Genomic DNA, 16,904 nt, shown 5'->3' with positions numbered 1-16,904 from the left:
GATGTTTATCAGTAAATACTCTTCCGGACGCACAGTTTGTTAATCTGCAAGGGGACATGTCTGGGCATTTTTGCTCCCCTAAGGCCATGGTGAGATAAGGCGGACAAAGCTTGACAGCTGCTCTTGGATCTGTATTCACTAAGCAACACTGAGCCCTATTTCTGCTCCTGGCTGATCACAGACCTCTCGTCCTAAGATACAGGCTGGTGCTACTGGCCACACACATGCACACGCAGACACAAGCCCACTGTCCCTGATTCTGGCAGAGCAACAAGGATATTAATGTTCAGAAAGAGGCATGTCACTAGGGATTGCACTGATGTTTTTGACAGTACTACACAGCACACTGATTTTAACCTGGGTTAAGCAAGAATGAAGGCAACCAAGCTTACTTGAAGTCTAAAACTGGGGGTGGTGCGGGGACACAGCAAAACGTCAGAGTTTCCTAACTGCCAGTGGTTGCACTCGGAAGCACCAGCCAAATCTTGGGAAAGAGGCCTGAAATCTCCACAGGTAGTACAATATTCTTCTGAACCCAAACCCCTGAGACCAAGAGGAGATGGATGACTTCTCTGCTTTTAAATCCCCAGTGGAGGATGAGTTTAAGACTTGAATGACACAAGGTACTGGAGGGAGTCAGCTTGCTACATACTCTGCAGAGAATCTTACTCTCCCTGAGCCCAGGGAATCTGACTCACTTGCTCTCATTGCATACCCAGCCCTAGAACGGGACTGGGCCCAATAAATAATTGATGAATGAGAATATAAATGAATGAAGTGAATGGATATGAATGAATGAATGAATGAATGCACAAATATCATCTTAAGGCATGCATTCCCCCTCTTGGGGATTTCAGCCGGAGCAAAAGAGAGGTAACTTGCCCAGCCAGCATTTCCACTCTGTAATATAATGAGCTCATGACAGAAGAAAAAGGTAGATATGAACGGTTTTCCCCCTGTGGCTGCAAATCTTAGCAGGACCCTGATCACAAGGTACTAACCAAGTCTACAAAATAATAAGTTTTTCAGAAGCTTTTGCCTGAAAGGAGTAAGAGAAGTTCGTAATACCAAAGCAATTGGCAACAACACACCCACTCACCTCTTTTTCCCTACCAGCAGGCTCTATCCCTCTAATGCTGGTAGGAAAATATTTGGGTAAAGTCCCTTCTCCCCCTCCCAAATAATCCCAATGTTTGCTACTTCTATCACCAAACCCTTTCAAAAATTTACCCTCACTTCCCACCATCCAGAAATTTCAACTTTCCATATCCCCTCCAACCCTGCACACTTTGTGAGTAAAAATTTAAAGGTGGCATGCAAAACCAATAAACTTGTCACTAAACAAAAAACCCAGTAATTACTCTGCTTTCTTAAGTCAGATACCTCTGCTAATCTGATACAAACCATCCCAAATTAGCAGTTTCCTTCCCCCTCAGTGCCAACGGCACTAAATGACTCAACCCTGCCATGCACCAGCCTCTAAAGTTCCCAGGGTCTGTGCTGACATCCTTGTCACGACACACTCCCTCATTCTGTAACTGCATGTCTTCTGCATCTTTACATTTACCCTGATGAACCTCCTGCACTTCAGCCCCCTCTGACTAGTTCAAACAATACCAGGCTGGGCTCTTTGGCTGCACAGTGATAACAGACACTGTTATCTGACATAATGGGAGGAGGAAGAACACTTCATAGTCTGTGTTCTCGTTAAGGGAGAGGGATCAGGCTTCTCATAGATGGGTGGCCAACCTTCAGATAGAGTAACCACCCCCCCCCGGGAAAATGTACTTAATGCTGAAGTTATAGTGAATTTTAACAAGTCTTTGATGATTCAGAAGGCACTGCAGGAATACTGCAATACTTGTGACTCACCATTATGAACATCAGTGATCAATGAGTAGTAGGTTTTGGAAAGGCCACTGATGGATGCATCAGATTTGTTTCTGCTTAATTATTTCTTTGCATGGAACAGATACAGCAAGTCTCTGAATGTGTCTGGAAAAGCTCTAGGGAGTCCTAGCTGTTTTTATTATTATTATTGAAATATAACTGACTTGTAACATTGTATAAGCTTAAGCCCCACAATGCATTGGTTTGATACATTTATATATTACAATATATTACAGTAACTTAGCTAGTACCTTTACCATGTCATATATCATTTCTTTTTTATTGGTCTCTTGGAAACTAGTTTATAATACAGTATTGTTGATTATAATCACTATGCTTTGTGTTAAATCTCATAACTCATTTGCCTACTAGTTGTAAGTTTATACTATGAAACAACATCTCCCCAGTCCTCACCCCCACTCCGCAGTTCCTGGTAACCATCATTCCACTGTTTTCACAAGTTCAGTTTTTAGATTCCACATACAAGTGAGATCACGTTGGTATTTCTTTCTCGGTCTGACTTACCTTCCTAGCTGGTTTCTTGGTGCTCAAGCCTCTAGTATGATTTCATCCACCTCACAAATTAATTAAGTTCCTACAAAGCACCTGACAGAATTTTTGGTTCTGGCATCAATTTTTGGTTCTGGCATCAAGTACTGCAAATGCTCTCCTTCTCTGGAGCACCTCATCAAACAGTTAGGTGCCATGGCTCTTTGCCTCTGACTTTCTGGTAAAGGTTTGTTTTTGCCGGTTTCTTCTCAATGGTCAATTAGGCAGATGGAGAAGTTTCATAGGGCTTTTCAACTCATCTGGTCTGCTGGCTAATAAGGCACAGGTGAAACATGAACACGTTTTTAAATTATTTTCAGCTTATTGACGAGTTTTCTCAAATTTTTAAAAGTTCTTTATTTTAGAGAGAGAGAGAGAGAGAGAGCATAGCAGGGAGAGAGAGAGGGAGACGGAACAGACTCCCCAATGAGCAGGGAGCCTGACACGGGACTTCATCCCAGGACCCCGAGATCATGACCTGAGCTGCAGGCAGATGCTTAACTGAGCCACCCAGGTGCCCCTGTTTTTCTAACTATAAAAGAGAACTATACCCAAACTCATCCCTATGTCAAGCTAAGATACACTCAAAACTTTTAATTTTTAAAGTTTTATTTAAATTCCTGCTTAACACAGTATAATATTAGTTTCAGTTGTACAACATAGTGATTCAACACTTGGATATAATGCTTGGTACTCATCACAGGTGCCCTCCTTCATCCCCATCTCCTGTTTTCCCCATCCCCCCTCACCTTCCTCAAGTTTTTATTAGTTTATTCTCTATAGGTAAGAGTGTGTTTCTTGGGTTTGCTTCTCTCATTCCTCCTTTGCCAGTTTGTTTGGTTTCTTAAAATCCACATATGAATGCAATTGTATGGTATTTGTCTTTCTCTGATTTATTTCAATAAGCATAATTCCTTTTAGGTTATAAATGACATCATTTCATCCTTTTTTTAATTTTTAAAAACATTTTATTTAAATTCAATTTGCCAACAGATAGTCTTTTTTTTTTTAAGATTTTATTTATTTATTCGTGAGGGACACAGAGAGATAGAGAGAGGCAGAGACACAGGCAGAGGGAGAAGCAGGCTCCATGCAGGGAGCCCGATGTGGGACCCTGGATCACGCCCCGGGCTGCAGGCGGCACTAAACCGCTGCGCCACCAAGGCTGCCCCCAACAGATAGTCTTGACAGATATACTCAAAACTTAAAACTGTACCGGTCTCTTTCCTTTTATAATAACTCACCAATTTGGGGGTGGGGGCGAGGAATATATTCACTAATATTTGATCCCTAACTTTATTCAAATTTTAATTAATTTGAAGGCATGTTGGAGGGAAATGGGATTCTGCAAACCATGGACTGACCCTGGCTCTCCTAGTGACCAACCTCTCACTTGTCTTTCCTATACTTTAACTTCCTGAATAGTTTCAAAGCAGGTATGTTACAACCTGCCCATAGCAATGCAAGAATCAAGCAGATGACTGAATAGAAGGCTTTACATAAGCAAAAGTGTTTTGGAGCTAACTGCTGCCTTTTCTCAAGAGTTGCAATATTTTAAAAAATAATCAAGCATTTTTAACACTCAGATGTCTTTCCCTGAAATTCTTCACATTTTCTTGATGTGCTCATTTCAACAGAATTAAAGAACAATCTATCACATCAAAATATTTTTAATTAATGATATTTAGCACTATCCAGCAACACAACTCGATTCCCCAGGCTTTTACTGTATGTCTTCAGTACAAAATAAATGGCTCTTCTTTTCTATAATAGGATAAGCAATGCCACATGATTAAACACAGGTAAGCATTGAAATCCTTCATATAATTTGGAAGGAAATGTCACTTTTCTGAGTTTCTGCCTGGGTAAAAGAACAAACAGGATTGTAAAAAGTTCAAAGTTCCTTTCTCAGTGGCCATGACCTTCATATGCTACAGGTTGCTGTATGTAACCCATAATGGAAGGCAGAGACTGTGATAAACATCTTTCATCAGTCTGGTGCTTGCTTCTTCCATTTTGTGCAATATCTAATCTAAAGGATCTTAAAAATCATTTAATCCAATCCTTTTCTAAGCAACAATTACAGAAATCACTTGTTTTGTGAGTCTCCAAAAGCTATAATAATACTAAAAAGCAAAGGACGAGGCAAAAGATAGCTTTGAAAATCACATTCAAAGAAGGGAGGATGTAAAGGGAATTAGATATTCCATGTGTTGAGAAGTGGGACCAAGTTTGGGACTTAATTGATTTAAATCCTAACTTTTTACTCAAATTATTCAAAGTAGCATCTATTTCAAGCTGGGTCTGTTGCCAAGCTAATCTTTTTTTAAGTACAGCAGTAGATGCTTGTTGTAAAACTGAAGCAACAGTGCAGAAATAATGCGCCATACCCCAACCATGACTCCCTCACCCCTGGCCCCCCAGTCCCATTCCCCAGAAGTAACCACTGAAGAATGTGTGTGTGCCCTTTTGGACATTTTCACTGCATGTATTAGCATGTTACTTCAACACACACACACACACACACACACACACACACACACACACACACGGAATTAAAATATACTTTGTGTCCTTTAACGATTCATACAGCTGATTTGTAGCAAGTAAGCTATGAAGTGAGGTGGCTTTTCTAGCAGGGCTGTCCATGTGCTGCCTTCATGGAACAATAAAGAGAATATCAACAGGGCTATTTCTTTTAATATGAAATCCTGAAGCTGGGTGTTAGGGTGCTAGGGCTTTTATGTCCCAGTGTGCTTCTGAACAAGAGAAAATAATCAAGGCTTTACCCTCGCTCACTTAATAAACATTTTATGTAGTGAACTACATGGCAGGTGCCAGGCTAGGCTCTGGGGGTTCTGAGCCCAGTTGGTGAGTCTTGGCTCCTGCCCTCACGGAGCTTCATAGAATTCTCTCCCTACAAACCACTATCCCCCTGAGAGAATCTGCTCATCAACTCAAACCAACCTTTACTGAGCACCTATCAGGAATTGAGCTCTATTTTAGACATGCAAATATAAAGATGAATAAGCTTTCAAATCTGCCCTCAAGAATCGCAGTCTAGGGCCACCTGGGTGGCAGAGTGGTTGATCATCTGCCTTGGCTCAGGACATGATCCTGGGGTCCTGGGATTGAGTCCCCTACAGGGAGCCTGCTTCTCCCTCTGCCTGTGTCTCTCATAAATAAATAAAAATCTCAAAAAAAAAAAATCACAGTCTAGTGGGGAAGTAGATTATTCTGTTGCCATGACAGCAGTGGGAAGTATGCAAGGTTCTATTGGCAGACAGGAAGAGAGGTCACGTGGCTTTCAGGGAGTTGAGCATCTGAAGTCCATGGGTGGAGGTCGGGGTGGGGCTACACCGAGAGAAAAGACATGAGCAGACACCTCCTTCAGAGCACGTAGAGTGAGTATGCGGAAGGCTCTGTGAATGTGTAAGGCCTTTGGACATTTCCTAGGCAAGACGGACATCTGATCTGGGCAGCAGGATAGAGGTGGGCGTAAAGTTTCAGAAAGCTCACTGGAGGACGTCGTAGGAGGCCAGGAAACCCACCCAGCAGACTGAGTCCCGAGGAGAAATGAGAATCTAAGCCTGGGCAGGGTAGGAGAGAGAGGGACTAAAGAGGTATTCAGTGGGTAAAATGGTCAGAGTATGGCAACCAACTGGATGTGATGTTTCAGAAAAAGGGAGGGTAGGGACAACTCTCAGGTTAAATCATGGGGACTGGTAGATGGAAGTCCAGGCTCTCTGGACTTAGGTGAAAAAACATGTACTTTTTTTTTACTTTTGCACTCTCTAACCCTCGTAACCTCTATTTCCCCTTGGCATAAAAGCCCTTGTCTATCTTAAAATATTCCTTCCATTCTACCTACCACTCCAACATTATTTTGTTTGTTGTTCCAAGTTTTTATTTAGATTCTAGTTAGTTAACATATAGTGTAATATTAGTTTCAGGAGTAGAATTTAGTGATTCACCATTTACATGCAACACTCAGTGATCATCACAAGTGCCCTCCTTAGTATCCACCACCCATTTAACCCATCTCCCCACCCCAACCCCCCAGCAACCCTCAGTTTGTTCTCTATAGTTAAGTCTGTTTCTTGGTTTGTATTCCCCCACTCCTGCCTCTATGTTCACCTGTTTCCTTTCTTACATTCAACATGAGTGAAATCATATAGTATTTGTCTTTCTCTTATTTCACTTAGCAAAAGACACTCTAGCTTCATCCATGTCATTGCAAGTGGAAAGATTTCATTTTTTATGACTGATATTCCATTTTATGTGTGTGTGTGTGTGTGTGTGTGTGTGTGTGTGTGTATCACCTCTTCTTTATCCATTCATCAGTTGATGGACACTTGGGCTCTTTCCATAGTTTGGCTATTGTTGATAATGCTGCTATAAACATTAGGATGCATGTACCCCTTCAAATCAGTATTTTTGTATCCTTTCGGTAAATATCTAGCAGAGGAATTGTTGGATCCTACATAGTTCTACTTTTAACTTTTTGAGGAACCTCCGTGCTGTTTTCTAGAGTGGCCACACTCCTTTGCATTCCTACCAACAGTGCCAGAGGGTTCATCTCCTTTTTCTGCATCCTCACCAACATCTGTTTTTTCCTATATTGTTAATTTTAACTATTCTAACAGGTGTGATGTAGTATCTCATTGTGGTTTTGATTTGTATTTCCCTGATGATGAGTAGATGTTGAGAATCTTTTCATGTGTCTTTGGCTATCTAGATGTCTTCTTTGGAAAAATGCACATTCATGTCTTCTGCCCATTTCTTAATTATTTGTTTTTTGGGTGTTGAGTTTCAACAAATGGTGTAGGGAAAACTGGAGAGTAACGTACAAGAGAATAAAACTGGGCCACTTCCTTACACCAACACAAAAATAAATTTGAAATAGATGAAAGACCTAAATGTGAGACAGGAATCCAAAATCCTAGAGGAGAACACAAGCAGCAACCTCTTTGACCTTGGCTGTAGCAACTTCTAAGAGCTATGCCTCCTAAGGCAAAAGAAACAAAAGCAAAAACAAACTATTGGGACTACATCAAAATGAAAAGCTTCTGCACAGTGAAGGAAACAAAACTAAAAGGCAGTCTACGGAATGGGAGAAGATATTTGCAAATGACATTCAGATAAAGGGCTAGTATCCAAAATATATAACTTACCAAACTCAACACCTAATGTTCATTAAAAAACAGACAACTTCCTCACCTCCCCTTCAACCCTCAATCCGCCATGTCTGCCAACGGTCCCCACACCCTCCGATGATGCCGCAAATGCGCCCCCTCTCTCTCAGACCACCTGACATGGATTCTCCCAGTGTCCTTTCCCTAGAGAGCTGCCCTCCCACCCCGTTCCTGGAATCCAGCTGTCTTGGGTTCCCTTCTCATGTTCTCCACAAGCTGTCCTGTCCATGCTTGTGGCCTGGCTTCCATCTTCACAATGAAGCCTCCCTATTTTAAGGCCAGTCTTCCTAAATTCCAGTCATGTATCTGTCCATATTCAGTTGTGTCAAATTTGTCCCAAACTCATTTCTTCTCCCCTCCTATATTCTGTGCAGTAGCAAGCGGTACTGGGTGCACTCATTCACCAAAGCCCAACACGCAAAGCCACACTGGCCCTCATCCTGGGGTACTGCGGCCCAGACACAAGGCACCCTCCTGCCCCGCTGTTGTTTGCTCTAGCTGAAACGTCCTTCCTTTCTGAAAAATAACTATTTGACACACACAACATCAGATACAAAGCCACCATCCCAGATTTTTGCTAATTATTTTCTTTATTTAAAATATACTTAATACAGACATTAAATACATGTAATAATAGGTATGACCCTGTTATAAAGCATAATATAACAAATAGCCATAAACATATCATACAGCCCAAGAACCAGAATATTACTAATAACCTGCATCCACCTATGTGTTCCTCTATGATCTGCTCAGTTTCCCCTTCTCAGGGTTAATTACTCTACTAAATTTTGGTTTATTGTTGCTTCTTTTTCTTACAACATAGTTTTACGGTTTACATATGGCTAGACAACATATTCTTTGGTTTTGCTTGTTTATGAGCTCAATAAAAATAGCATCATAGCACATGCTCTCCTGGAGCCTGCTTTAGTTCTTGTATTTCCTGAGATTCATTCTTATCGTCCAGTACAGCTGCAGTCCATTCATTTCCACTCCTGAATAATGCCCGTTAGTGTGGAATATACCTATCTATCCATTCTCCTACAGACAGATGGACATTTCGGGTTTTCTGGTTATTGACTATTATGAAGATGTTACAATGAACATTGTTGCCCACACCTCCTGGTACACGTGTGCAAGGTTGTTAGATACTCAAGCAGGAGTCCCAAGGCATGCAAGAGGTCAACTTTGGGAGGTGGATTTGTTTTCTGAAGCAGAGGTGTCTGTTCACATGCCCGTATCATGCAAGTCCTCATAGACTTCTTTGGGATCCATCTCGTCAAGCTCCTTAATTTCTGCAAAACTTACAGATGTAAAATAGGATCTCACTGTGGTCTCAATTCATATTTCCCTGATTGCCAATGCTGTCAAACACCTTTTTTATAAGCCATGTGTATTTCCTCTTCTGTGAAATGCCTTTTCCAGTCTAATTCTGTCCAGAGTTATTTTTTCTTAAACCTATTCTGCTTACTAACCCTTTGTCAATTAAGTGTATTACAAATATCTCAAGTCATGGCTTGTATTTTTGCTGCCTTAAATTGTTTATTAGCTTAACATCAGTCTTAAAAAACAGCTGGTCTAATCATCTTTTCTTTAATGATTAGTCCTTTCTGTCTCGAGGGATTCTTTCCTGCTCTAAGGCTTGTCCATGAGGGGAATGGTTTTTTTTTTTTTTTGTATTTAAGAACTTAATATATTTGGAACTGACTGTTGGATTAACACGTGAGGCAGAAATCAAATTTCACCTTTTCCCTTCGAATACACATTGTTCCGGCACCACATATGGGGTCACCTTGCCCGTCCGCCTGGATGCACCATGCCACCTCTGCCGTTCGTAAAGGTCAATGCATGCACTGGTTATTCTGCAGGCTCCTCGTTTCATGGCACTGCTCAGAATTCCCACCTCTGTACCACATACAACAGAAATTACTACCTTGTAACCTCTTCACATTTGGAAGCACTCAGTCATTCCCAGTCCTTTGCTTTTCCATATAAATTTAAATATCTGCTTGTCACATTGAACAAAATCTCTATTGTAATTTCTGTTGGAAATGGCACTGAATCTATATATCAATTTGGGGAGGTACGATCCTTAATATTCTTGTTCATGAACAAAAATAGCTCTTCATTTGTTCTTATCTTGCTTCTTCACCTTAATCCTCAAGTCCCAAGTCAGGCCTTCATCTAAGCATTGCCTTCCTGAAATATCTCTACCACTATCCCAACTATAGTAGGCTAAGTGTGTCTTTCATATGCTAACTTTTCAGGTAACCATAAGAATCTAAGCCAAAGATGATCCAGGCTGAGTGTGAGGTCTGATGCTGGCATGGTGGCACCATTCATCATGACTGAATTTCACGATTTGAGAGGAATGAGACGAGATATACTAGGTCTGAGATGTTCATCTGTCTTCCTGGCAGGGGCTGCTGGGTGTATGCTGTGCTCCTCAAGACATAGCTGAGATGGGGATATTGGCTCAGTGAGATTGCCCACTGAAATGACAGACACTAAGGAGGCCACTAATGACAGGCCCTTGAGGACACCAGGATCTTTTTTTTTTTTTTAATATTTTATTTATTTATTCACGAGAGACACAGAGAGAGAGAGAGAGAGAGGAGAGAGAGAGGGGCAGAGACACAGGCAGAGGAAGAAGCAGGCTCCCTGCCAGAAGCCTGATGTGGGACTCGATCCCAGGTCTCCAGGATCACACCCTGGGCTGAAGGCGGCGCTAAACCGCTGAGCCACCCGGGCTGCCCGAGAACACCAGGATCTAAATGGGAGGAGGGAGATAAAAATCTATGAAAATGGCTGAGAAATTATCAAAAACACAGGACAGCCAGAGAGTGATGCCAAGAGGGAAGCAGGGAAATGAGAGTTTCAAGGAAGTGGTCTATATTGTCCAAGCCCATGCAGATGACGATCCCTGGACCTAACCTCGAGAGGTCACTGACGTCAGAAGAGGCAGGTAAAAAACTAACTTCACGGGGTTCAGGATAGTACGGGGGAGAAGGTGTAGGACACAGCAGATACCTGGTATCTGCAAAGGCATGCCAGAGAGAAACAAAAACAGACTATGTGAGTTCAGCTGAGTGCAGGGAGGACATAATTACAGTTAAGGAAGCCACTCTATCACGTACTCAGCTGAGGGAAGAGATAGTGAATACTTAATGAAATCAGGAGACTCTTAGCAACTGTAATCCTGAAAAGATACACTCAAATATTTAGAGAAGGTTACTCTTTCTCACAGAAGAATGTACCACCTGTTATAGAACAGAAGTCTTCTAAGTATCTTGGGAAATCGAGGCCCATTCTTACGCATACATGAGCTAACTGTACCTCACAAAGCACATGGCTGTCTTCGCTCCGACGGCAAGCGATGGCTGAACAGGTGCATTACTCGGCACATCCACTGCAAATGCAGATGGTTCTTTTTCTGAATGTTTTGTCCCTCTGCCTCCAAGGCACTTGAATGTTAATCTGCTACAACTGCTTTGAAAAGCAAGGCCAGCTTACACCACGGGAGCCGAGGGCGAGGCCTGTCATGCAGATGAGCACTAATGGTTCAGATGACACAAGTAGCTTCCCTGCCCAGTCAGAGGGTAAATGGGGGTCTACTCCAGAAAGAGCGCCTCCTGCAGTTGATCCAGTCATCACCTGCATTTCCCTGGTATCTTCTCACAGTCTCCATTCATCTCTTCCCTTGCCAGGAAGGCTTCCCATGTGCTGAGCTGGAGGCACTACCCACTGAGCTCCACAGAAGCTACCATTTAGCAAGCATGTCCTGTGCACCAGATCCTATACTACGTGCCCTACATGCAACTCTTATTTATCTGCCCTTCAGGTCCATGGCAGAGGAACTGGTATCACTGCCCCCATTTCACAGAGGGGAAGATAGTGTTGGAGAGTGTAAGCGATCTGCCCATGTCACACAGCAAGTAAGTGGCAAAGGTGCAATGTAAATCCAGGTAGGTTTGACCTCAAAGCCCATGTTCTTAACCATTTCCCCCAAAATAACTAAAAGCAAGTCAATGTGCCATTCCTACACTGTAGGAGTTGGGTTGCTGCAGAAATAGGAGAATTAAGTGGAATCAACGCTGCTCATCTGCCCAACTCTGCACAGGACACCACAGCTCATTTGAGAGTTGCTCAACTCCAGAAAACAGCTAAACAATGCTAACTACCCTCAGCAGCCACTTTCTCGCCCCACCTCCTTGCTTCTGCTCAGGGCAGGGAATGTGAAAACTAGAACACCACTGTGTTCCACCACACTAGGGCAAACAGCTTGGGCATTTCTGAACCATCAACAGTGAGAGCAGGCCTTCTGCAACCATGTGATGGAGACTTTAGAAAATGAGGTCTTCCAGAGGGACAGTAGAGTTATACTTTCTTCCCTGGCAGAGTCTGCTGTTGTAACCATTTAGATGAAAATGCCCCATTTTGCACAGTGTGACTTTTGCCACAGGGCCACATTTTTCGATACATCTCTCTATTCAGCTAAGTTCCAGGCTTTTTTCTAAGGGAGCAAGAGAAAGAAAAAAAAAAAAAATAGGTGACCTCCTGGACCAGAAGTAAAAATGAAAAACGCAAGTTGACTTGCTTTGAAATGCAAAAGACCTCCATCTCCAGCTTGTCCCATCCAGGAAAACCACCAGAGTGGGGGTTACTGCTCTTCATTTGAGGTTCTCTGGAAAGGAGCCACTTGCTTTTCAAGGACATAGGAAAGCCCTGCTCCTGTACAGGGTTCCACTGGACAGTCTTCCAAAAGCCTGACGCAGAGCAAATGTCAACCAGGTACGGCCGGGCTTGCATGTTGCTGTTACTGCTGTTAATTTTAAAAGGCACTCTAGACTATATTTTTTCAGGGATCCTTGAGGATAACAGAAAGGGATTAAAACAAAAAGTTACTCTGTATCATATCCCAGAATGGGTCCCAGCCATTTCTCAACCTCAGCCACAGACATGTTCTTCCTCAGAGCATAATCTTCAATCTGTAAAAGATTAAAAGCAGCATATCAAACCAAAATGATAAGACTTTCTGAAGTGAAGTTTCCACAGGATTTGCCAGGAAACATTAAAAGCCTTCCATTTCTTGTCTTAATAGCAATCTATTGAGTTACATGGAGATGGATATTTATTCGCCAAGTTGCCTTATTCTCTGGGCAGAAAACAACAAGCAGTAAGTATCTGGTGCTTAGATGCTGGCTGGAGTGTGTGAATGTTGCGGGCTAAGAGGTGTAAATGGGAGGAAAGAATCAGGGTAACAAGCTGAAATCAAATTAAGACATTATCCATTTATGGGGGTAAATTTCGTCATGTTTTCCCTTTGTTTTTATTCTCATTCACATGTAAAATAAATTAGGTTCTACAGTTCTACTTAAGACAAGACAAGCATTGGGGCGCCTGGGTGGCTCAGTCTGTTAAGTGTCTGCCTTCAGCTCAGGTCATGATCCCAGGGTCCTGGGAATCAGACTCCTGGCTCAGTGGGCAGCCTGCTTCGCCCTCTGCACCTCCCCCATTCATGCATGTGTGAAAAATAAATAAAATCTTAAAAAAAAAAAAAAGACAAACAATGTAGGCATCTAGAGAAGCCATAAACAATGAAACAGCTAACTTACCTGGTCCTTGGAAATCTTCCCCACTGCAAAGTATTTGGACTTCAAATTGGAGAAGTAAAGGCCGGATACTGCTGAAGCAGGTGCCATTGCTAAGGATTCTGTTAACCTAATGCCTGGAGACAGCAACATGGGGGAAAAACGCAGATTCATCCCATGCCTAGCAGAGGGCCTGGTGGTTGGTAGCACCCAATAAACTCTTGTTTAGGAGGTAACAGGTGAATGAAAATGAGCTGACACCTTCTAGGTGGACACCCGACACAGAAATTCAGGCCAGTGTCCTCTAATCCAGGGGGACAGGCCTGGCAAAGCCTGTCTGTCTGCCCCCACCACAAGTCTCCAATACCAGTTACAGAGGTCTCCACATGCTCTGCAGTGCAGGCCTCTCAAGTAAGGAGTGCCAGCCCTGGGAGGTGAGCACCATCTGGACCCCAGGCTTGTGCCACTAGGGGATGATTGATAGTCGGGCCCTGAGAACGAGCCCACAGCAGTACTCAAAGGAAACACCGAGGCCAGCCAGTACAAGCCATCCACCTCACGGACAGGGAACAGAGTGGTGCAAGGGTTAAACCTTTGCCGAAGATCACCAGGTAGTCTGTGGCAGGGAAGGACTCTAATCTGCATCTGACGGGCCTAGGAGTCCACACCATTCCTGCCAACTGCATCCAAACGCCCCAGTCTCTCACTGAGACATATGTTCCTGCCACCTCATGGGCACACAGCATGCTTCTGATGAGTTCCATGGAAACAGTTAACTGTGCTAAAAAAGAGTAAAGGCCAAGACAGCGAAGAGCAGAGGGGTGTGGTGGGTGTTGCACAGAAGCAGTGTCGGGAGACATGGTCTGTGAGCAGAAGGAGGAGGTGACGTGACCTATGTCACTAAAGGCTGCAAAGGTCACTGATGGAGAAATTAAAGCAGCGCGCAGGAGATGAGGGGAAGGGAGGGAGATGTGTGGGCAATATGATGTGCTAACTTCTCATCTGTTGCAGGTTAAGAGAAACTGTTCATTGCAACTGATTGATCTAAACATGGGCATGTGAGACTACCATTCAGTCACATGGATATAAACTACCATGATCAACAGCTACAAGGAGAGTCAGTGGGATGTCATTCTAAGGCTTTCCCTATTTTAAAATGCTTAGCCCGGGTGCACTGCTGTGAGAAGGGCAGGCCTAGGAACCACACAGGGGAGGACAAGGGCTCCCCAGCTCCTGGTACACACCTGTGCACTGTTCCACGTTGGCGAGCTTCCACATGGTTAGCTTCTCGCTGTGGTCAGGCTGGCTGGGGTAGCCGGGGGCTGGGCGGATGCCTTCATAGCGCAGCCTCCGCAGGTCCACGACATCCAGCTGCTCACAGCTGCAGTACGCCCACAGCTCCCTGCGGACCCGCTCGTGGAGCTCCTCCGCAAAGGCCTGCAGCCCAGGACAAGGTGTGCGTGGGCCGCGGCGCTCCCCCAACCCAAACCCCACTGGCCATCAGACCCCGCTGGAGCACTCCCCTCGCCTGAACCACAGCCAGGAGGAACTGGGCACAAGGGGTCAGACTGGGTTCCTGACTCGCTTGTGGCTCTGTCGGCTGCTCTCTGCCCACTTGTGGCCTCACAGTCTGGGCTCTGACGTGGCCTACTCAATGATCTGAGGACTTGAGGGCTGTGAACTGAAACAGTTCCCTGCTTGTGGCCATGAGGAGAATGGAGAATGAGGAGGGATGATTATAGCTGCCAGCTCCTCCTGCTTGGCCTCAGGAAAAGGAGAGGCGATCTCCCCATGGCTTAGATGACCCTGGCCACGACACAGGAAGATGAGCAATCTATGGAGGACAGCAAATGAGAACAAGGAGCCTGGACATAGAAATGTGCTCTGATTTTTCCAGGTTCTTCAGGAAAATATCACAACAAGCAAAGGGAGACATCAGAACTGCAGCGAAGGGGTCATGGTTCTAAGGACAGCTACAAACTATGGCAAAGGCTTTCCTTTGCCCAAAAGATGACGTGTGAGAGCAACTCAAGAAGAGCTGATTTAAAATTGTGTGTTATGAAAAAAATAAATAAATAAAAATTTAAAAAACAAAGTAAAATTGTGTGTGATGCTAAAGCCAGTCCCATCTGATTCGGTAAAAACAATAGCAGGACATGGATTCCAAGGGCTGCTTAGCATCTGGCACTGTCATGGGCTCCCCGCTCCACCCCCAGCGCCATTGCTTTACCTCAGCCAGCCGGTCTCCCAGAGCCTTGACCATGATGCTGCTGTAGTCATCACACTCCTGCTCGTAGGCCTTGCTCAGCTCTTCCACCCCAAAGCAGGCAACGGCAAAGAGGCCCAGGTAGTCGCGGACGCCCGAATGCAGGGGAGCAATGAAGTCGGAGAGGCAGTGGTAGGGGTCTGTGCTGGCAGAGTCCTTCTCGGCCTTAAAACCCAAGGAGGACACAGATGGACCATTAGCACGAACATGGCAACAACACACAGGGGACAGCAATCTAGGCTCTTTGGACAGATATAAGCTTCAAACAGGGATGTCTGTTTTGTTCACTGTTATACCCAGTACTTGGAAGAGCACCTGATATGTAGCAAGTATTTGATAAAAAATACATATGACATAACAGTCAAGAAACCACTGAAACCACTGAATTTGCTCCTGCACACACTGAGTGAACATTTCCTGCATGCCTATAGGCTCTGTGCTAGCAACTGGAACCCCAAACATTCATATAAAAAAAAAATTTCCCCTGAAAAGTTTTTCACAATTCAAGATCAACATTAAATCCTGAAGTTATGCCCAAAAGGGATCCACCAAATGCATAAACCTCTACTTAGCATCATAGAAGCAGTTCAACAGAATTGTGGTGAGTAGCCCCGGGTCTGGTGCTGCCTGCCACAGTGGTGGCTCGGGAGACAGCTGGGGACACCCCTGTCTGGCCTGACACCACAAGGAGAATCCAGCAGGTCCAGCTTCCGAGTGTCACCTCCAGGAGCCCGTCCTTGTCGGCTTCTCACTCCCAGCTGGTGACAGACTCTCTCCTGCCACCAAACTGACAAATAAGGTCACATACATATTTCACCACTGACAAATACTTGCTGAGCAGATAAAGAGCTAATGACTACTATTTACTGAGGGCTTACTATATGTCAGGCACTATTCTTGGGGCTTTACATGAATTTGCTCATTTCATGCTGTCAACAATGCTGTGATGTAAGTGATCCCATCAGCTCCATTTCACAGACGGAAAACCTGAGACAGACAGCGCTCGATCTGTAAGCTCAGAGTCAGACAGTGGAAGGTCTGGGGGTCGGACACCACAACCCCCACTCTTGACTGCTGTATGGCCCAGAACTGATCAATTTATTGATGAGTGCCACACCCTGGAGGCTTTGGAGTTATTATCTACTTGCTGACTCTAGAAACAAGCATAGCCTGACCCACAGCAGGCAAAACGTGGTTAAGTGGCCAGGAGGTATTTGATAACGGACCCCAAAAAGGTCAGAGAGCTCAGGGACAGCTATGCGGGGAGGAGCGGCTTTCAAGCTGTACTCTGTCCATCAACCATCCTCCACTGACAAAAGCCAGAGGGAGACACAAAGCTACCAAGCACCACAAGGAGAGATGGGTCACAGAGCCCCACACAAAAGAGATGGCCACGACAGTGAGACAGAAGAC

The 16,904-nt window shown here is 44.2% G+C and overlaps 1 protein-coding gene across 3 annotated transcripts in view; it reads right to left on the bottom strand.

Annotated features, from left to right (window-relative positions):
- Positions 1-9,001: 9,001 nt before the first annotated feature.
- MTR (5-methyltetrahydrofolate-homocysteine methyltransferase) overlaps positions 9,002-16,904 on the bottom strand; it is a 106,330-nt gene continuing 98,427 nt past the window's right edge. For all 3 annotated transcript variants that reach the window (XM_041749065.1, XM_041749066.1, XM_041749067.1), the window contains 4 exons: positions 15,456-15,656; positions 14,470-14,662; positions 13,250-13,362; positions 9,002-12,622 (listed from right to left, as the gene is read on the bottom strand). In XM_041749065.1, the coding sequence (XP_041604999.1) occupies positions 12,536-12,622; positions 13,250-13,362; positions 14,470-14,662; positions 15,456-15,656 (594 nt within the window). In that variant the 3' untranslated portion in view covers positions 9,002-12,535. The remainder of the gene's footprint in view (positions 12,623-13,249; positions 13,363-14,469; positions 14,663-15,455; positions 15,657-16,904) is intronic.

Source organism: Vulpes lagopus, chromosome 3 (genome assembly GCF_018345385.1).
Source record: "Vulpes lagopus strain Blue_001 chromosome 3, ASM1834538v1, whole genome shotgun sequence".
NCBI classification, from domain to species: domain Eukaryota; kingdom Metazoa; phylum Chordata; class Mammalia; order Carnivora; family Canidae; genus Vulpes; species Vulpes lagopus.
The sequence above is the reverse complement of the archived record's forward strand: the minus strand, read 5'-3'. Positions and strand labels throughout refer to the sequence as shown.